This window comes from Myotis myotis, unplaced genomic scaffold (assembly GCF_014108235.1).
Source record: "Myotis myotis isolate mMyoMyo1 unplaced genomic scaffold, mMyoMyo1.p scaffold_m19_p_8, whole genome shotgun sequence".
Classification (NCBI taxonomy): domain Eukaryota; kingdom Metazoa; phylum Chordata; class Mammalia; order Chiroptera; family Vespertilionidae; genus Myotis; species Myotis myotis.
The window spans coordinates 72340266-72363070 of NW_023416390.1; the positions used below are offsets into that span (position 1 = coordinate 72340266).

A 22805-nucleotide genomic window follows, 5' to 3' on the forward strand; every position below is an offset into this window, starting at 1 on the left:
CTTATTTTGTATCCCAAAATTTTACTAGAAATGATCTTAGCTTAATCACTAAGACTTCTATACAGAAAAAAATGTACCTGCTAAAAATTCTAGAAATTTTATTTCTGAATAGTTGAAATCAGACTTTCTCAATTCAGTTTGTCAAACTCATTTCCTCTGAGAAATTTCAAGGACCACTTTTGAGGAAACTATCAACATTCATTACAGTGCAAGTTATCTTTTGTGTATTTGAGCTTTAGAGGTGGGATCATATCTGACACACTTCTTAAGACCCAATGTTGCAAGTAGAAACCCTGATAGGCACTCAAAGACACCCATGGAGGTGTCTCAGAGTACTTAATAATAGTTTTAAAGCACAATGGTATTTAAATTCAGATGTCTCCTTACCAAAACTCTGAAGTTTTATTAAAAAAGATCTGTTTTTATTCAAGAAAATGTGATTCTTTATACAATAGTTGGGAAAATATTGGAAGTTATTAAAATAATTGCATAGGAAAATTGGATATTACTTTTTTCTGGAAGATATTTGAATATGTTAAACCAATATTTTTAAATAAAACACATCCATAAATACCACTTTAAATTTTAGTCTATAAAATGTACATAAACTATTTCAAGAAATTGATTCATTTCTCAGTTCATACTCAAGTTTAGCAGCTTATGCAGGTGAAGACAGACAACCCTTCTTTAGTCCGACCTTTTCCCTGTCTCTACCCTAAATTCCTCCAGGTTTTCAGCAAATATTTATAAGACCCTGAAAGTGTGCTCAATCCTAGATAAGTGAAGATGAATGAATGTAAACTCTAGGCATCAAGGAACTCACTAATTAGAGGGGTTAGGAATTTATAAGCAAGTAATTAATCTATAATAATGTAATTGTGAACACAGTAATAAAAAGAACACCCCACAGTGAAATCTTAACAGGGCAAGTGAGTCACTCAAAATGGGACATGGGAACATGGAAGACTTTACAGGGAAGGCAACCTTTTGTTCATGCAACTGATGTAGTTCAGTGAGGTTGGGAAGAACATTCTGGGGGGAAAAAGAATAACATAAGCAAAGGCACATGTAGGAGACTTAATGGCTAGGAATGGTTTAATATAGCTAGAATTAATAATGACTATAGAGTTGGCAGATGGAGGGTTGCGAGGCAATAAAACTAGAAAGACAAACTGGAATCCAATTTATGCCATGAGTAAGGGATTCCATAGGATCCTTTAAAGAATAATTAGCCAATGAGATCTGAGGCAGAGGCTTGAGCTGAAGGAGTTTGATTTTGAAGGAGACCTTTGTTGGCATGTGGAGGAAAGCCCTTGAGATCAGGGAGGACCACATATCAAAAGGTATGGCAACACTTCAGGTGAAAAGTGGTGCGGGCCTGAACCTTGGCAGTGCAACTGAAGGAAAGGACAATGGATTCCTGGATATTTCAGTTAGGAAATCCAGGGTGATCCTTGGCCAAGCATTAATGTAGGCACTTTCATTGCTTCATTTTTAGGACACTGGCAATGCCTGCTCTGGGGCCCAGCCTTCTTTAACCTTGTTCCTCTCTTGCTGTTCCCAGGCAAAGCACACATGACATTTCAGGCTCACCCTACCTTCTCCTCACAAGTAAGCCTCAGGACCATGGCCTGTTCAGAGGCTGCCCATGTCACCAGAATATATCGCCCATGGGCATGGTGGCCCGCAATACTGTTCTCTTCCACATCATGCTCTTACCAAGTATCACCAGGGGCAACTGGCCTTCTAAGGTCATAATCAGCTTATCTGATAAACACAGTCAGTAAAATATGCTAATTGGAGGGGCTTGGAGCAAACCCCTCTTACTTTCTGTATCTCTGTCTACATCTCTATTTGCATTTGGCTTTATGAAAAATTTGTCTGTGCCTTGGTTTTCTATGCCCTAAAATTTATTCTGATTTCAGGAGTAAAACTTACTGAATCCCTCAAATCAACTTAAATCTTAAAAGAAGTATAAAAGAGATAATTACATTCTGTTACCATGCATTCATTAATTCATTCACCAAAGATGTACTGGGAACCTGTGATGAGTGAGACGCTGTGTAAACTTGAAAGGGAAATGATTGACAGTTAAACTGGTTTAGCAAATACTTTGTGACAGCACTGTGTTAAGTACTTTAAACATTGTATGTATACAATTAGAATATTATGTAATTTTTATTATTAATTGTTGTACCCATTTCACTGATAATAGCACAGAGGTTATATCCTAGGAAGTGATGGATGCCTGAGACCTCTGCTTCATTCTTAAGTCCATGTCTTGGCTATAGCTCCTATGTTCTGCTGCCTTTTTTATTCTGTACTAATCCCAAAGTGATTTTTACTTTTGAGAATTTAATATTCATTTGATTAGATAAATGGGTTTTTTTAAAAATCAAAATACCATTTGACAGTTGTTATAATATATATATATCACCAAAGTGTTATGGGAAAACAACTGAATAGAGAGATCAACTGAGAGAAAAAAAAAGACTTTATAGCCGTAGCTGGTTTGGCTCAGTGGATAGAGTGTCGGCCTGCGGATTGTAAGGTCCCGGGTTCGATTCCGGTCAGGGGCATGTGCCATGGTTGCGGGCACATCTCCAGTGGGGAGTGTACAGGAGGCAGCTGATCAATGTTTCTCTCTCATTGATGTTTCTGATTCTCTATCTCTCTCCCTTCCTCTCTATAAAGAATCAATAAAATATATATTTTTTTTTAAAAAAAAGACTTTATAGATGAACTGATATTTTCTCAGTATTTTGAAAAAAAATGCAGTGATTTTAGAAGGCTGATTACTGAACACATTTCTTGAAAGAGGACTGGCACAGTCAGAGAACAGATCTGAAAGGAAAAGGTGAAGATTGTTGAGAACAGAACACAGGCTGTGTGGCATATTATGATGAAGAGAAAGAAGGTATGGAGAAATCAACAAAAGTAAATAGAAAGTGCAGAGTAATTATGAAAGAGTAGATTCCTCAAAGTCAAAAGAGTAGAGAGCATCAAAGAATATCAACTTGCAATTAGATGGCCCAGAATAAAAAAAAAAAAAGGAAAAAAGGAGCGTTTGGGAGTTCAGTCACCCCCAGCCTGAAAACAGCCCTCAGCCCCTCACCCAGACTGGCCAGGCACCCCAGTGGGGACCCCTACCCTGAAGGGTGTGTGACCAGCTACAAACAGCCATCATCCCTTCATCCAGGCTGGCCAGGCACCCCAGTGGGACTCCCACCCTGATCCAGGACACCCTTCAGGGCAAACGAGCCAGCCCCCACCCGTGCACCAGGCCTCTATTCTATATAGTAAAAGGGTAATATGCCTCCCAGCACCGGGATCAGCGGAGCCGTGAGGCCTCCCGGCACCGGGATCAGTGTGACAGGTGGCAGCGCCCAAACCCCCTGATCGCTCTGCTCTGTGTGTGACAGGGTGCAGCGCCCCAACCCTGCCCCCCCCCCCCGTCCCCCACGGGCCCAGCTCTGTGTGCGACGGGGTAGAGCCATAACCTCCCCATCAGCCCTGCCCTGAGTGTGACAGTGGCGGCACCCCAATCCCCTGATCGGCCCTGCTCTGTGGGTGATAGAGGGCGGCACCCCAACCCCCTGATTGGCCCTGCTCTGTGGGTGACAGGGGGTGGTGCCCCAACTCCCCTATCGGCCCTACTCTGTGAGTGACAGGGGGGAGCTCCCCAACCCCCTGATGGGCCCTGCTCTATGCATGACATGGTACGGAGCCCAAACCCCCCTGATGGGCCCTGCTCTGTGAGTGACAGGGGGCAGCGCCCCAACCCCCTGATTGGCCCTGCTCTGAGCCCGACTAGGGGCTGCATCTAGGGATTGGGCCTGCCCTCTGCCACCCGGGAGCAGGCCTAAGCCAGCAGGTCGTTATCTCCTGAGGGGTCCCAGACTGCGAGAGGGCACAGGCCGGGCTGAGGGACCCCCCATTCCCCCCGAGTGCACAAATTTTTGTGCACCGGGCCTCTAGTGTATTAATAAACTTCTGGGCTTAAATTACCACTGCTTAAGGACTCATGAGAAAATATAGTAGCCCTAACCGGTTTGGCTCAGTGGATAGAGTGTCAGCCTGTGGACTGAAAGGTCCCAGGTTCGGGTTGTGGGCACATCCCCAGTAGGAGGTGTGCAGGAGGCAGCTGATCAATGTTTCTAGCTCTCTATCCCTCTCCCTTCCTCTCTATAAAAATTTAATAAAATATATTTTTTAAAAAAGAAAATATAGTAAAGGACAATGAGTTGATCAGGGATTTCTCCCTCTAGAATTTTTCCTTCTGTTGTCTGGTTTTTGAATAAAGATTCAAATCCTGATTCTGCTCGCATGGCTCTCTGTATTGACAGTACCAGAGGGATCCATTTATTGGCTGGGATCACCACATCAAAGTCAGTGAGACAGATAGTAAGTTCTGTCGGCTCTGCAAGATTCAGTGAGTGGAAAGTGCATGGGTTTTGAAGTCATGTTTACCTGGATTCATTCACTCCTCAAATTATTTTTTGGTTGCCTGTTGGCCTCTCTAAACTTTAGATGTTTCTTCTTTCAGAAGATGATTCTAATGTGCACAAATAAGAATTTCCACAGGAAAGAAATGTTATATGAGCACATATAAGATTAATCTGAAAACCTGTGTTTAAAGCCAGACACTGTGTCCTTTATTTCTGCATAATTAGATGTTTCCATACCATAACTGTGGCTCCAGAATTACAGCTATCATGTACTTTTCAATCTTGGTGGCATAATACTTGCATATGATTTTATTTTAAGTAACTTGTTGAAGTTCTCTTGGATATCTCACATGCTATCTCCTGTCTTTGACAAGCATCTCTTAGCCGAGATCTTAGCGCTGTAGTTAGAATAGCAAAGATTTGAAAACTCCATATTTCTTTTTTGTACACACTGTATTTTTCTGACTTTTGTTCACACTCTAATTTTTTGTTTTGTTTTTGATAAATCACTCAGGGTTCTCTAGTCTCCGAAAGTAAACTAAGTCAACGATTTCTTCATTTGGACAAGCTTTAGTACAGAAAGTATTACTTCTCAGACTAGAATAAAATAACTCCTCAATGACAATGTTACATACATTTTCCTCAAGGCATTATTGTTTAGACTATAAATATTTATTTTGGAAGTAAAAATTAGTAATTCTGATAACTTTTAAAATCCACAGATGTCTTAGTAATAACCAGTAAAATACTTGATTTCTATGCATTCAGTTTCTTTATGCTAATATACATTGCAGAGTACTCTACACTAAAATAAGATCACATGATAAATACTTTTATGTTTGTTTACTTTGCAGAACATTATGAACATCATTCCCTGTTATTGGAGAGCTTTTATTCTTTTTTAAATATATTTTTTATTGATTTCAGAGAGGAAGGGAGAGGGAGAGAGAGATAGAAACATCAATGAGAGAGAATCATTGGTCGGCTGCCTCCTGCATGGCCCCTACTGGGGATCGAGCTCCCAACCCAGACATGTATCCTTGATTGGAATCGAACCCAGGACCCTTCAGTCCATAGGCCGACACTGTATCCACTGAGCCAAACCAGCCAGAGCGAGAGCTTTTATTCTTAATGGTAGCCCATCTTTCCATTGTTTGTATTTTCCTTGCTTTATTTAATTAATCACATTTCATTCGATAATAAGGTGTGTGTTTTTGTTTTTGTCTCTTTTGTTAACTATTTTTTCCTAAGGGTGAAAACATGTGTGTGTAAATATCTTTATACTTTTCCATTAGTTTTCTAGAATTAACACCCAGAAGTAGGAATACTGGGTCCAAAAGTATAGACTTTATGAATCAAACTAGCTATGATTTGGGGCAAGTTACATCATCTCTTTGTGTCACATTTTCATTGTCAGTAAAGTAATAAGTTTGGAATAATTGTTCACTAATACAAGCCTGTAAAGTACATTGTATTAAAATCTGCACCCCAACTAAGTTTTTGTTTAGAAACTGGTTTAAAATTGGGTCACAGTCACAACCCCAGATACACATTTGCCCCAGATCCCTCTAAAATACCTATGAAGACACTGAGAAGATAAAGACTACCACTGACCACAAAATTAAGACTAACAGAAAATCTGTTATTAACATTATGTGAGAACTAAGGAGCTAATCATAAAATTTTCGGCTCACAAATATTTATGTTTAATTTTTCTCTATGCTTTTATAATTTATTTTCCTGATACTTCAAATAATATACCAGGTTATATCTAGGTATGTAAGTAGCCTATTTATGCTTAACTTCAAGAAAGATAATAAACCTGTTAGTCTATTTCTTATTATAACCCCTGTCTATTTTGTCCACATTCTCCAAGAACTAGAATTCCAGGTGTCTGTCCTTTCATTTGTTCATACTTTGCCCTTTTGGATGACAAAAATACTGTCAATATTCTGTTCTCATATTTATTCATCAAAAAATACTTATTGAACATCTACTATATACCAGACAACATTCTAGGCCCTGAAGGACATATCAGTAAACAAAACAGAGGTAAATAATTGACTTGTGTAGTTTAAAGTTTGATGATATTTGTTATTGGTGGAATTTGAGTTATACATTTTAAAAAACGTTTTTCCTATAACTCACATTCTCTTTTAAAGAGAGAAGAAAAAGTCGGTTTTTAAGGTCATTTGTATAATCTAAAATGGGAGCACCAAAAAGGTCTTACTTTGATATTACATTGCTTGTGATATCATATCAATTTAGGCACTCACTGTTTGAAAGTGGCAATGTGGCAAAATTCCAACACATTTCTTACAAAGATATATTATTGCTTCTTGCCCAAAGCAAGAACAATTCTTCATGTAGTCCAAAGCAAGAGAGCATTGCTTGTTTTATATTTTACTTCTTAATTTCAAGCAAAATCTTTAAATAACTTATATTTTCCCCCAATCTATTTTTTCTTTATGATTTGGTTAGACTTATACAGAAATCTGTCTTTTGTTTATTTTTTTTTTGGGGGGGGTGGTTTTCCACAAAATATCTTTCTCTGATCATTCCTACACTGTCTGTGTTTATATTTTTATACTACTCTATGATATGTCATAATTTATAGCTAGAATTTACCTCTCACCTGGACATGAAACATACTTTTATGAAATAGGTCTGGGAATGCTGCCTTTTCTACTCCTTTAAACTTACATGTCTGTTTCTTTCTGTCAAATTGTAAATTTCTTCAAGTAAGAGGTTATGTCTGATTCATCTATTTTGCCCCCGCAGCTAGCATGTATTCTGCATGTAATAAATTCTTAATTGTTGCTAAAAATAACATCTTGGATCCTGTATTGGATTGTGAGGTCTGATAGCCTCTGATGTGGTCATCTTTCTCATACCACATCTCTTTTTTAATTAATTTCCCAAATCCCCAAGTCAAACAAAATAGAAAAGGGATTCATCTTATTATAATTTTTATCATCTTTATGACACCTTCTAAAACTACCACCATGTGTTTCCTGAATGTTCTAAACTCAGGTAAAATATCTCTCCAGATAAAGACCCAAATGGGCTTAATTTATCATCATAACTTCTCAAGAAAACACCTTACTCATTTTGTATCTCTTCTACTTGCCTTTTGTTTATGTGTGATTTTACTATGGAACTATATCTGAAAAATGGATAGAAAAATAGGAAGAAAGTAAGGTATAGCTCTTGCCCTTGAGGGCCTCTGATTCTATTTAAGAAAAAAAAGATGAGCGAGAAGGAATATGGCAGGGGTCCTGGGGATTTGAGGGCTATGGGATAAATGGTGCTCATGAAGGAGTATTGGATGGTGAATAAATTCCAAGGAGCATAGAATGCTTAGCTGGGAATCTGAAATCTATTCTTAAGCAGTAGGAAGACACTAGTAACTTTAAAATATGAAGTATCACAATCATATGAATGTTTTAGAGAGGTCTGGGTGTTATGGTGCTAAGCTGGAACAAAAAGCCATAGGTTTGAAAAGTAAACTTAAAAAGGAATCCCAGTGTGCCATGTAACAAAGAACAAAGTTGTTGTTTTCAATTTAAAAAATGGCTCTTTAAGAGTTAGTGCCCAGCCCATGTGGCTCAGTGATTGACCATTGACCTAAGAACTAGGAGGTCACGGTTCAATTGCCAGTCAGGGCACATGCCCAGGTTGTGGGCTCGATACCCAATGTGCAGGAAGTAGGCAGTTGATCAATGATTCTCACTCATCATTGATGATTCTGTCTCTCTCTCCCTCTCCCTTCCTCTCTGAAATCAATAAAAATATATTTCAAAAATGAAAAAGTAAATAAGAGTTGTTTGTTAGTAAGTAGTGCACAAAGAAGATACAAGTGATAGAGGACATTATATCTTGGGATTACAGTTTGTTTGTTTAGTTTTTGTTCTTTCACCTCTTTTGTCACCTTATTGGGGCAATACTAAGAGTGTTCTTCCTAAGATTGTTTTGAGGATTAAGACTTGTAACATACGTAAAGAACATAGAGTATTGTCTTTAACATGTAAAAAAAAAAGTAGCCCTCACTGGTTTGGCTCTGTGGATAGAGCATCGGCCTGCAGACTGAGAGGTCCCAGGTTCGATTCCGGTCAAGGGCATGTACCTTGGTTGCGGGCACATCCCCAGTAGGAGGTGTGCAGGAGGCAGCTGATCGATGTTTCTCTCTCATCAATGTTTCTAGCTCTCTATTCCTCTCCCTTCCTCTCTGTAAAAAATTAATTATATATATATATATATATATATATATATATATATATATATATATATATATTTTAAAGTAACATCTTAAAGCCCTTGTAATAGACCAAATATAAAATTATAAGACCCTGGTATAATTTGGCGTCTGGGAATTTGAAGAAGAAAAATGAAGTGTGGATTTTTTTTAAGATCCTGTTAATAAAAGCACGGTGAAATAGGGCCTAAGTAAAAAGTTAGGAGTTCAATGATAGCCATGGTCACAGTGACTGTGAAGAGAGCTACAATAAGTAAAGTCCTCTGAGGAATACCGTAGAAAAGGACTGCATTACCCTAGAAAATACACCAGAGAATTAGCTTTTGAAACATTTCTGAAGAAGCTTTTTAAAATGCAGAAGGATACAAAAGTGAATTCATAAGTACGGAAGGGACATTCATTACGAGAGTGATGTGTGTTAGGCATTGTGTTCTTTCCCTTGGTTTTGTGATTGTCCCCATCTAATTATTTTATTAAAAGTTCAGTGTAAGTCCTTAGGGTGAGAAACATACAAGGAAATGTACAGGTGCCACAGGAGTCTTTGTTGGAACTTTGGGGAAGATAATGATTTCTGTTTCTGTCACAACTTTAAAAAGGTAGGGATTATCATCCTATATTAAAACAGCTAAAGAAGGCAGTGGCTTCTCAAAATATTGGTGTAGCAGAAAGGAAACTGGTTTCTTTCCCCTGGTCCTGCAGTCAGGCTGAGCTGCCGCACTCCTGCATGTGGACCAGGGACCTTGTCGCCCATAGAGAATATCTGGGAGGAGCCCGAGGGAGCTCTCCTGAGTGATTGTAGGCAGATCATGAGTTTTCAGCAGGGGCATTAAGCAATTCAACTTTACAGCCTGTGTTGCCCACATTTCAAGGACCAGGTCACTGCATGTCCCTTATTTGTTTTCTGCCCCTTGACATGTTTTCAAAGCACAAAATGTGAAATGTGCATCTCTTTTGGAGCAGTAAGGCCACAGAAACCTGTCACATCAATATCTGTCCTTTATGATCCCAGGTAATAAGTTGTAGCTTGCTCTAGCTTTCATTTACTTTTGCCTTTACTTCCCTTACCTTTTGAGTCACATTCATGGCTGGTCATACCATGGGGGGGCGGGGGGGGAGGGGAATCAAAACACAGATATCACATTTTCCTGGACAGTTTGAAGTCCAGTTTGTGCTTTGAGAATATAAGTGGCACTGCCTAACGAAGAACAGTTATCATGTAGTTATACACTGGGCAGCTATTGTTATGAAAATTTGATATATTCACATAATTTTCCCTTGATTTGGGGGCCTGTTCTTGATCATAAGCAGCAAATCAGAATAATCAAAGAACTAAATACAATATAAATACACCTGAGGCCCAGTGCACAAAATTTGTGCATAGGGGAGGGTGTCTCTCAGCCCAGCCTGCATCCCAGCCAGTCTCTCCAATCTGAGACCCCTTGAGGGATGTCTGACTGCCCACTTAGGCCTGATCCCGATGGGCAGTCAGACATCTCTCTCACAATCCAGGCCTGCTGGTTCCTAACCACTCCTCTGCCAGCCTGATCGATACCGAACTGCTCCCCTGCCGGCCCAATTGCTCCTAACTGCCCTCCCATTCCTGCCTGGTCACCCCTAACTGCCCTCCCCTGCAGGCCTGGTCTCTCCTAACTACCCTCCCCTTCTGGGCTGATCACCCACAACTGCCCTCCCCTGCTGGCCATCTTGAGTCCACATGGGTGCAGCCATCTTTGACCACATGGGGGTGGCTATCTTGTGTGTTGGAGTGATGGTCAATTTGCATATGGCCTCTTTATTAGATAGGACATTATTTTCATGTGTGTAATTGTTACTTTTTTAACAATTTAAAAAGTTCCCCTCTATTAAATTGCTTTCCCATATTTTTAATTAAATTTAGTGGGTGACATTGGTTCATATAGATTTAAATTGTACATTTCTATGATATATGATCTGTATATTGCATTTTGTATCTATCACCCACAGTCAAATCATCTCTCATCATCATACATTTGTGCCCCTTTAACCTTTATTGTCCCCACACCCCCTTCCCTCTGGTATCCATCCTACTTTTGTCTGTGTCTATGAATGCAAGCTTTATATCCAACATAGGAGTGAAATCACATGGTTCTTACCTTTTCTGAATTTTTTTGCTTAGCATAATAGTCTCAAGATCCACCTATGCTGTCTCAAATGGCAGTATTTCATCTTTTCTTGTGGTTGAATAGTACTCATTGTATATATGTATCATGTCAAAGTTCCCATCAGATAAGCACCTTTAGAATTGTTGTAATGGGAAAAAATTAGCATGTCTCAGTTGGCAGAAGCATGGAACAAGAACTAAAGAGTGCACAGTTTATATCATTAAAGATGTAATATTTTTACATGCCGAACTTGCTGGAATGTGACCATCTATCTGATTTTATATAATGAAGAATGAATGAATGAATGAATGAATGAATGAATGGAGTTGTATATGCCAGACACCCCCATTATAATATGTTTTAGATTTCACCACCTGGCACTGCAGAAGCCCTAAGAAATAGGAAAGGCTTTCAAATTCTTTATTGTTTACTTCTATTTTGTGCTAAAACATAAAATATTCAGTTTGCAAAGTAGTTATCTGTCTGATTGGCACTAAGAATGGAGATTTTCACCACCACCTTCCCACCATGGTTTGATATGTGTTAAGCCCATTTTGGAATTGGCCATTCATCTTGGCACCATGAAGATAGAGCTTTCTACTCATATTGCAGCATATATTCAGTTTTTCTTATAACCTTTAACTATAAAATTGTAACCACTGTTTCTAGTCTAATGGCCTACTTTTATGTCTTCAATTACATCTGCCAGATTACTTAATACTAATTTTATGATTGTTCCTTTTTCCTTTCATTTGATGCATGTAATGTATTCAGTTAAGTAGAAATTTTCTACGCACTCTAAAAAACACTTATACCTTTCCTTTCTGCTTTCAATAAAATTTCCTGGGGAGTATCTAGATGGTAAAAGGTTTCCATTACTAGAGATTTCATTTTTTTTTTGAATTTTTCAGTCATCATTCCACACTTTAGTGGGAATTTCTGCTCAAGTGGCCTGCACAGAATTTTATGTTTAAACATTTCTAACTTAAATCACCCAATTTTAACAAACCTCCATTTATGGACAATTTCTTGGCAAACTAGATTTCATCTTTTCTTTTATACTTCTTCTTACCTCCTAAAATAAATCACTTTAAACAATCCATTTTACTAATTTTATTTCATTCACAGTCACCATATCAATTGAAATTTCTCATTAATTCTTACTTTTCCTAAAGTAATTGTTGGTCAGAGTTTACTGAACATGCCATATTTTTTTTTACTTCACCACATTAACACTTCTCAAAAATCAAAAACTCTGACCAAATTATCTTAATATTAAAATATGATTAATTTTGTTTTATTAATGTTGTTAGTACTAGCTAACAAAATGATTTAATATAATATTTTTAAAGTAGGCATGATGTTATTATAGAGTTGAATCCAGTGTACTTATGACAACACACACAAATTTAAGATACTACCTAAATTTGGTCTCTTTTTTTTATTATTGATTAAGGTATTACATATGTGTCCTTATCCCCCAATTCCCCCCCCCAACCTCCACTCATGCCCTCACCCCCCTGGTGTCTGTGTCCATTGGTTAGGCCTATATGCTTACATACAAATGCTTTGGTTGATCTCTCCTCCTTATCCCCATCCTCCCCTACCTTCCCTCTGAGGTTTGACGGTCTGATCGATGCTGCTCTGTCTCTGGATCTGTTTTTGTTCATCAGTTTATGCTGTTCATTATATTCCACAAATGAGTGAGATCATGTGATATTTATCTTTCTCTGACTGGCTTATTTCACTTAGCATAATGCTCTCCAGTTCCATCCATGCTGTTGCAAATGGTAAGAATTCCTTCTTTTTTACAGCAGCGTAGTATTCCATTGTATAGATGTACAATAGTTTTTTAATCCACTCATCTGCAGATGGGCACTTAGGCTGTTTCCAAATCTTAGCTATGGTAAATTGTGCTGCTATGAAGAAAAAAAGGAACCCCATCTGATTTGGCTCAATGGATAGACCATTGGCCTACAGACTGAAGGGTCCCGGGTTTGATTCAGGTCAAGGGCACATGCTGAGGTTGCAGGCTTGATACCCCTTAGGGGATATGCAGGAGGCAGCCAATCAATGATTCTCTGTCATCATTGATGTTCCAATCTCTCTCTACCTCTCCATTCCTCTCTCTGAAATCAATAAAATTATTTTTTTTAAAAAGCAGGGTAATACCTAGTTATTGCCATATAAGAAGTAACAGTCTAATGTGAATAGAGAATGCTGAATAAATAGAAATTGCAGTACAATATTATATATGAAAAATACCAAATGAGTGAAATAGAGTAAATTGTTTTGGGAGTAAAAATTGTATTGAGTAATGACAGCTGAATTTATAAATGCTGTGTCTTTAAAATTATGATGTGAGCCACATATGTTATTTTAAGTTTCCTAATGGCCACATTTTTAAAAAGTCAAAAACCAAACAAAAAAGGATAAATTAATTTTAATAACATATTTTGTTTAGCCCATTTTATCCAAAATAGTATTATTTCAATATGCAATTAATATAAAATTATTGAGATATTAATAAAAAGATATATAAGACACATATACAGGATTTGGAATCAACACAAAATGTAAAGTTGATATCAAGAAGGATATTAACTTCCTTTAATGACATGTTCCTAACGTTCACTGCCAGAGAGAGAATATTAGGCATTACTGACCACAAGTCTGAGCCAATGTGTAAGTCTTACAACTTTACTTCTCAAAAAAAAGCATGTATTTCCTTTTGTTCAGACAAATTTTGACTTTCTTGTTAAGGGACTGGAATGAGAGAGTAAGAAAAATAACTTATTCCTACTCTTGCATTGAATTAGAAGGATATGGCATTGCCACAGATAACATGATGAAATAATAACTCCTATATTATTTCTACCACTTATTACTATGACCTGTTGGGAAAACCATTTTAACATACAGTAAATAATTCCAACTTTATACATTATTATAGAAGTTAAATAAGAGTATTTTTTGTATGAAAATACTTAGTATGGGATCTGACACAAAATTCAGTATATGTAAATTAAATCTTATGCAAACTTTTCATCAAAGTTAGAGTAGAAATTTTTTGAGGCATCGCACAAAAATTATGAATTATTATATATGAAATAATTGTTATCTCAAAAGGTAGAATAATAACAGATGAATTCTTGTTTTAAAGTGAAATTAATAAACAGGTGACTAAATATACAAATATCTGTTCAAAATGCAATGATTTTTTTTAACATGTTAGAATTCTTCTATTTGCCAGTAGAGAGGGTAAAAATGGTGCTGGGGGCTACATCGAGTGTAGAGCTTCAAAATTAGGTCTTTTGTATACAAAGAAATTGTGACTCAACCCCAAAGGAGTAAAATTTTCAGAATTAATCAGAAAAATTATATTTTGCAAGTGACTTTTAATTTTCTAATTTTCTTCACCTAGTATATGAACATGCTATTGTATAAATCTGGTGCATAAAACACAATCATATTATTTTATTTATACAGAATGAGATTTTTGAAGCACCAAAATATGCATGGTACTACAAGTTTTCTAAGCATTCTTTAATCCCTGCATGCCATTTTCCCCCTCTGTGTAGAAAGAAAAGGGAATACTAAAGATATTTCTTCTGAATATCATCATCATCATCGTGGTTAATAAGGGCAGCCTAGCACATATATATGAGGAGAAATTCAATTTTAGATTGCTTTAAAGTTCACTCTTGAATTTTACCTAGGTTAAAAGAGTTTCATGAGCTTTATATTTGATGAAAACAGGGAGCAAATATTAATCTTACTATTTTATTTTGAAGTCTTCCCAAAGCAGGCACCTCTAGACCACATTTCTACAAAATAACATGTGTATGTAGTCCAAGTAAGTTGATCATCGTTACACTGAAAGGCAATACATAAGATTTCAAATACACCCTCAGTACTTTACATCTCGTTTCAGTTTTCCTTGTACTAATCACTCTACTTTTTCAAAGCTATCATTATTTTGGACAGTGTAATTATATGTCTTGTATTTATGCAATTAAATGTAAAAACTGTTCCTTTGTAAAGATTACATGTTGTTATATATGCCAAACTTATTTTGATATTCTAAAATGTTTATTGTGCTTCCTCGTAATATGTGTTACACAATTGCCTTTACACGAAGATATTTCCCTGTGTCACAGAAAATTAAAATTGGAACGGATAATACTGTAAAATACAATAACCTCACAAACTGCTAAGAGACAGAATAGTGCAGCCCTTGTGGCTCCGTGGTTGAGTGCTATTCCAGGCACCAGGAGTTTTCAGAATTCCTGGTCAGGGCACATGCCCAGGTTGAGGGCTCGATCCCCAGTAGGGGGCTTCCAGGAGGCAGCTGATCCCATGTTTCTCTCTCATCAATGTTTCTATCTCTCCCTCTCTCTTCCCCCCTCCGAAATCAATAAAAACAGCTTTTAAAAATGACATAATAAATTACCTAAGAATACATTTCATATAGTAACATTCAGTTGAGAATTGGTTACCTAAAATAAAAACTTACTCAGTTTTTTAAGTAGTATGTAAAGAACTTTTACTGATGTTATTTACTCTTTCACGCAATCATGCTAGATATCATATCATTATTCCTGTCCTAAATTTTTTTTTAATGATTGAATAATATTTTATATAAGGACAATGTCTGTGGGGATATAATTCTTAAAGTGTGATTTGTGAATTGCTTGCATTAGAGTCACTGTTAAAATGCGTATTTCTGGCCACGACTCCAATGTGTTAAATGAAAATTTATGTATATGGGATTCCAGAATTTGAATTTAACAATTTTTTTCCATTTTGTTAATCATTAGTCTAATCTAGAAAATAAATAAAGTACCATAAAATATAATTGAGAATATTTTATACATATAACTACAATGGAGTGGAAGAATATAGCTAAGAATATAATGTAACAGTAAACAACTTTTTTTTTTTAAAAAAAAAGTCAAATGGCCTATAAGAAAAGTGAAAAATAATGTTAAATCAGGCAGCTATTGACTTCAAGAAACTGCTAGGAGAAATATTTTCATTTGATGATTAGAAGAAAGAAGAGTAAACAATTTTTTAGGTAATTAGAATAAGAATCTAATTATTTATCTCTATTTCCCTAATCCAACAATACTTAGTTAAAACTCATGAAAGTACTTAAAAAGTTAAATAACTCAGAGTGGTTTGGTGACCAACACATAAAAAGAAGTGATTTTTCATTGTCTCAAGGTGGAAAACAACTGTAGAAAAAGTTTAAAATAAACAATATACAGGTGTTAATGATGGTGAGAAAAAAAAAGTGGTTTCTTACAAGGGCCATGCAGGACTAACTTGAAGATAATAGTCCTAGGATGAATAGCAGGGAGCAGCACAGATTAAAGATGACCAAGGCATGGACTACGGATTTTGCTTGAGGAATAAGGAAAAAGAGACAGATGTCAGAGGTATTATAGTCGGCATGATTATGCAAATAATTCAGTGGGGGATTTGGACACATTTTGATTATCTGCACACATTCCAATTCTTAAATGCTTTGCCATTAATGTCTTTGGTCATTGCAGTCTACTCAGAGTGTGAAGACATATGCATTTTTGTAAAAATGATAAAAATACTTGGTCTTAAATCAACCATTGGGAGAATTTGTGGAGCAACAAATGTCTTAACTAGGAATTTTGTAAAGCAGGCAACAGAAATGATGGTATCTATTTGATTTAATATCGCAAAGGATTTTTTTTTAATACTGGAACAAATGTAGAACAGTGTAATGTATCTTATTTTACCTTTGGCCATAAAGCCTATATAATCCTATATAATAAAAGGTTAATATGGAAATCGACAGAATGGCAAAATGACCATTCGCTGTGACGTGTACTGTATATATAATATACTAAGAAGGTAGGATGATAATAAAAGCATAATATACTAATTATATGCAGGAGCTGTCCCCTGGTGGTTGGTGCACTCCCAGAGGGGGAGCACTGATCAACCAGAAAATGGGCTCATGGCTGGTGAATGCAGCAGTAGTGGCAGGAGCCTGTCCCTCCATAGCAGTCGGACATCCCCTGAAGGCTCCCGGACTGCGAGAAGGTGCAGGCCAGTCTGACGGAACCCTCCTCCCCCTGCCTAGTGCATGAATTTCATGCACCAGGCCTTGGTTTTTTAATAAAGAGTATGGAGAATCTTACAAGGTGATCAACAGCTGATTAAAATGTATAACTGTTAATTATTTCTTCAGCACAATCTTTGAGAGTTATTTCCAGTATGAATAAGTAAAATATTTCCTGCAGTTTAGGGAATTTAAATGTGCCTCCATTTGAAAGATAGGAGCATTATGACTACTAACAGGTTCTTGCTTTTATCTCTTATGAATACAGTTCTGGGTCTAAGTTATGGGTAAAATAAGAAATCAATCAACATTATCAAAAAATAAGAAACCAATCAACATTAACAAAATTCCAAAATTTGGAATAAGAATCATACTATCTTTATATTTTTGTTTAAAAATATCTCTCTGCTCTTTTGAAGTTCCAGTGGCATCCTATCTAATAAAAGAGAAACATGGTAATTAGCGTATGTCCGCTACCCTTCCCATTGGCTAATCAGTGAGATATGCAAATTAACTGCCAGCCAAGATGGCCGCCTGCAGCCAGGCAGCTTGAAACTAACATGAGGCTTGCTTGCGTCAGTGACAGAGGAAACCAACGGTCCCCACCTGCCTTGCCAGCCTCTGAGCTTGCAGTTTGAAACATAGTTACAAATATAGAAGCTAAACAAAACCCCAGAAACCTGCTTTCAGCGAGCCGGGATCGCAGAGCTGGAGTTAATACAATGTTTTGATTATAGAACACAAACAAACCAGATATCTGCTTTCAGCAGCAGAGGCCTCAGAGCTGGAGTCAGAGCTAAAGCTGGCCCAGAATAAAAAAAAGAAAAAAAAGGAGCAGTTGGGAGCTTCAGTCACCCGCCAGCCTGAAAACAGCCCTCAGCCCCTCACCCAGACTGGCCAGGCACCCCAGTAGGGACCCCCACCCTGAAGGGTGTTTGACCAGCTGCAAACAGCCATCATCCCCTAATCCAGGCTGGCCAGGCACCCCAGTGGGGACGCCCACCCTGAAGGGTGTGTGCCCAGCTGCAAACAGCCATCATCCCCTCATCCAGGCTGGCCAGGCACCCCAGTGGGGACCACCACCCTGATCCAGGACACCCTTCAGGGCAAACCAGCAGGCCCCCACCCATGCACCAGGCCCCTATCTTATATAGTAAAAGGGTAATATGCCTCTCAGCACAGGGATCAGTGGAGCCGCGAGGCCTTCTGGCACCGGGATCAGAGTGACAGGGGACAGCGCGCAAACCCCCTGATCGCCTTGCGGCTCTGTGTGTGACAGGGGGCAGGGCCACAACCTCCCTATCTGCCCTGCTCTGTTCATGACAAGGGAAGGCGCCCCAGCCCCCTGATCAGCCCTGCTCTGTGCCTGATAGGGGGGAGCTCCCCAACCCCCTGATCGCCCCGTGGCTCTGTGTGTTACAGGGGGTGGGCCACAACCTCCCTATCCGCCCTGCTCTGTGTGTGACAGGGGAAGGCGCCCCAAAACCCCTGATCAGCCCTGCTCTGTGCCTGATAAGGGGGAGCTCCCCGACTCCCTTATTGCCCTGTGGGTCTGTGTGAGACAGGGTGCGACACCCCCCCCCCCCCACGGGCCCTGCTCTGTGTGTGATGGGGTAGAGCCATAACCTCCCCATTGGCCCTGCCCTGAGTGTGAGAGTGGTGGCACCCCAACCCCCTGATCGGCCCTGCTCTGTGGGTGATAGAGGGTGGTGCCCCAACCCTCTGATCCTCCCTGCTCTGTGTATGGCAGGGGTGGTGCCCCTACTCTCCTATCGGCTCTCCTCTGTGAGTGACAGGGGGGAGCTTCCCAAACCCCTGATTGACCCTGCTCTGTGCGTGACAGGGTACGGAGTCCCAACCCCCCTGATGGGCCCTGCTCTGTGCGTGACAGGGGGCAGCGCCCCAACCCCGATTGGCCCTTCTCTGTGAGTGACAGGGGGTGGCGCCACAACCTCCCCATCGACCCTGCCTTTAGTGTGACAGGGGGCAGTGCCCCAACCCCCCAATCTGCCCTACCCTGAGTGTGACTGCGAGTGGCATCACAACCTCCCAATCCATCCTGCTCTGTGCATGACAGGGGGCAGCGCCCCAACTCCCCAATCAGCCCTGCTCTGAGCCCGACCAAGGGCTGCACCTAGGGATTAGGACTGCCCTCTGCCACCCAGGAGCGGGCCTAAGCCAGCAGGTCGTTATTTCCCAAGGGGTCCCAGACTGTGAGAGGACACAGGCTGGGCTGAGCCCCCCCATGCCCCGAGTGCACAAATTTTTGTGCACCGGGCCTCTAGTATACTTTATAACTTGCAAAAGTACTTAAAATGCATGATGTTTATATCAGAACAGAATCTGGTCAATTAGCATCTAATCTTCCAATTTCTGAGCATTTTCATTTTCTGACTTTCAAGCATCTTAGAGTAATGATGAACCCCCAGGAGTTTTTTCTCTAGTAACATAGTTTATCTTAGGTCATTCCTCTGATTTAACATGAACTCTGCTTTCGGTTTTTTTCTTTTAATTAAAGAAGGTAGGATAAAGAGCAAATTTTGATATTTTAATCAGTAATCTATAATAATAAAAGCATAATATACTAATTAGACAGGACGATCTTCCTGATGAAGCTGGGGCTGTGAGGGCCGAGGCGGTCATGTGGTGGGCGTGGGCCAAGGCAGATGAGGCAGCTAACGCCGTGGCAGGGGCTGAGCCCCTTACACAAATTTCGTACATCAGGCCTCTAGGTCAATATAATTGCACAAAAATAGCTTTGTACAACATCAGCAATATAATACAATTACTAAAGCAATCAACATTATTCTTTTAATCAGAGCTTTAAAACTTTCTCAGTGGTCCGTTAGGAAGATTTGACAAATATAAAGCAAAAAGAATTTTTCAATGATCAGAATTCACTCCAACAAGTATTTGCAAAGTCTTACTAAACATCTTATTGTAAATTATCTGTGGACTGTGTCAAGAATTTAAAACTGTGCAGAACTGGAACAAATTTCTCAATCATTCATCTGAAAAACCACAACTGAGAAAGAAAAGTGACTTTTTAAAATATTATGTTTTTATTGTGTCCACTTTATTATAATTCCTTGAAAAATGTGCTCATTCCATTGCCTCACTTTAGTAATATGGACAACGTCATAAGCGTGGTCTTAAAATTTATTTACCTACTTGAATGATTGACTCATAGTATGGTATATAATAAATGTGATGTGTAGGAAAAAATATATATATGTATAAGATTTTTATAAAAATATTGAACAAAAAAGTTAGGATAATGTATGTGATAGCCTAACCATAATATAGTGATATTAACTTCCATTTAAATCATGCTTCATATTCATAGTTTGACAATATAATTATTCATCAAATAACTATGTTTAATAGTATTACTATTATTAATTATGCTAATGTTAATATATGCATTTATGAAACAAATTTTAATTTTCATGATTTGAGGTTATCTGCAATAATGATTTTATGAAATATTGTCCTTGTATTTGAGTGGCCAGTGTTGTCTTCTTGAATATCCCAAACAATGAACATGACATCACCAAAACCTCGTTCCGAAAACAGCTTCAGCTATCTAAATTGGCTATGACAGAACTGGTAGAGACCTTGAAATTGCAGTTATTTAGATTGGCCATTATGACCGGAAAGATATTCTTGGAATGGTTCTAGAAGCTGTTCTTTTACTGTGTGCAACAATTGTTGATATGGTGTTTTTTTACTGTGATTTTAAATAAGATCTGAAGCCAATTACATGGTTGCTCTGTGAATTTCCGCTGACAAATACAGGGAGGCATCTTGTGCATCTTAGCCAACAAGCATTGTTCAAAATAACTGAAACCACTCTAGAATTTATTTGCTGTAACCAGCTAATTATATGGTCATGATTTATGTTTAAATAATTGATTTTAATCCTATCTATTATTTTAATTCTCTGCTAGACTTCTTCTCATCATAGTGTCAGGATGCCTATGTAAGGAAGACAGTAAAAACATGGGCACATTCTTTATATTGTAATAGAAGTATGATGGTCATAGAAGTATGATTTTTAAATGAGAAAACACTCTATTTTCCTATATCTGCTTAAGAGAGTAAACATTCTGCAGCTTCAGTGATAGCTAGTTCCCCTTTAGACTCAGAACAACCAGAAAAAAAAAAACAAAACTTTTTCAATCACAGAAATTTAATAAAGGAGGATTTTTTTAACAGGCAAGCTCAATTTTTATATTGGCTACTTATAATTTTCAGTATTTCTCAAATTAATTCCCAAATTTTAATTAAGATTTTCATTTTGCTATAAAATATGACCATTTTTAGTTTACCATAAAATAAAGAAAAATGGCTATAAAACTAAACTTTATAAAGTATTTAAACTGGTGAAGTCCAACTGAAGTTACCTTCAGCATACTGACAATATATAGGAAATTAGCAGATATCTCTCCCTAATATCCATTAATCTGTGATGGCTGGCTCCTCCATTCCGTTTGGTTGAAGTTACTAAATTAGCAGACTTGTAGGATGTTATTCACTGATTTTTTTTTTTTTTTAATATTTCTAGATGCTCCACCAACTGGTCAGGCACACAATGTGAGAGGCAAGCCCCAAAGAGCAGCAAGTCTGATCATATCAGCACAAGTAAGTGCCTCAGCTTCATATCTTGAGTGTTTTAGTATATAAATCATTTTTGATGCCTTTGTAAGGGGAGTTGAGTCTTTTATGAAGGTTTGAAAAAGATCCTCTGCTATCCCGGTTCTTTTTTGAAGATGAAGCTCTGAGTTCTCACCTGATGACAGGATCCAACATTTATGTGCCCTTTCTCCCTCTCTCTCTTTCTCTCTCTAAAATATGTATTGTTGAAAGTATTGCAGATTTCCTCCTTTTTCCCCCATTAACTTTTCCTAGCCCACACCTGAACCCAAGCCTTCACCATACTCTTGTCTGTGTCTATGGGTTATGCATATCCTATCTAATAATAGAGAAACATGGTAATTAACCATAACTTCATTACCTTTCCCATTGGCTAATCAGCAAGATATGCAAATTAACTGCCAACCAAGATGGCAGCCGGCAGCCAGGCAGCTGAGTGAACAGGAGGCTTGCTTGCTCCATGATGGAGGAAGCCAAGGTTCCCCGCCTGCTGCTGCTGGGCTCTGAGCTTGCACTCTAAGCAACAATGTTGCAATTATAGAACCTAAACAAACCCCAGAAACCTGCTTTCAGCCATTAGAGCTGGAGTGAGCAGGACCGCAACAGTGTTACAATTATAGAACCCAAACAAACCCAGAGACCTGCTTTCAGCAGCTGAGGTCTCAGAGCTGGAGCCAAGCCTCAGAGCTAAAGCCGGCTCTCAGCTCCAGTGACAGCCATAGAAGGTAAATAAATCCCAGAATAAAAAAAAAAAAAGAAAAAAGGAGAGGTTGGGAGCTTCAGTCACCTGCCAGCCTGAAAATGGCCCTCAGCCCCTCACCCAAAATGGCCAGGCACCCCAGTGGGGACCCCCACCCTGAAGGGGGTGTGACCAGCTGCAAACAGCCATCATCCCCTCATCCATGCTGGCCAGGCACCCAAGCAAGACCCCCACCCTGATGCGGAACACCCTTCAGGGCAAACCAGCTGGCCCCCACCCGTGCACCAGGCCTCTATCCTAAATAGTAAAAGGGTAATATGAAAACTGACCCTAACAGCAGAAAGACTGGGAATGACTGGTCACTATGAAACAAACTGACCACCAGGGGACAGACGCTCAATGCAGGAGCTGCCCTCTGGTGGTCAGGGCGCTCTCACATGGGAGGAGCTCTGCTCAGCCACAAGCCAGGCTGATGGCTGCCAGTACAGCATTGGTGGTGGGA

The 22805-nt window shown here is 38.8% G+C and overlaps 1 protein-coding gene across 1 annotated transcript in view; it reads left to right on the top strand.

The window, feature by feature from the left end:
- The window catches only part of LRP1B (LDL receptor related protein 1B), a 1379523-nt gene that overhangs the window by 1339489 nt on the left and 17229 nt on the right, over positions 1 to 22805 (top strand). Inside the window, exon 87 of the mRNA XM_036320679.1 lies at positions 21515 to 21591. Coding sequence (XP_036176572.1) covers positions 21515 to 21591 — 77 coding nt within the window. The remainder of the gene's footprint in view (positions 1 to 21514; positions 21592 to 22805) is intronic.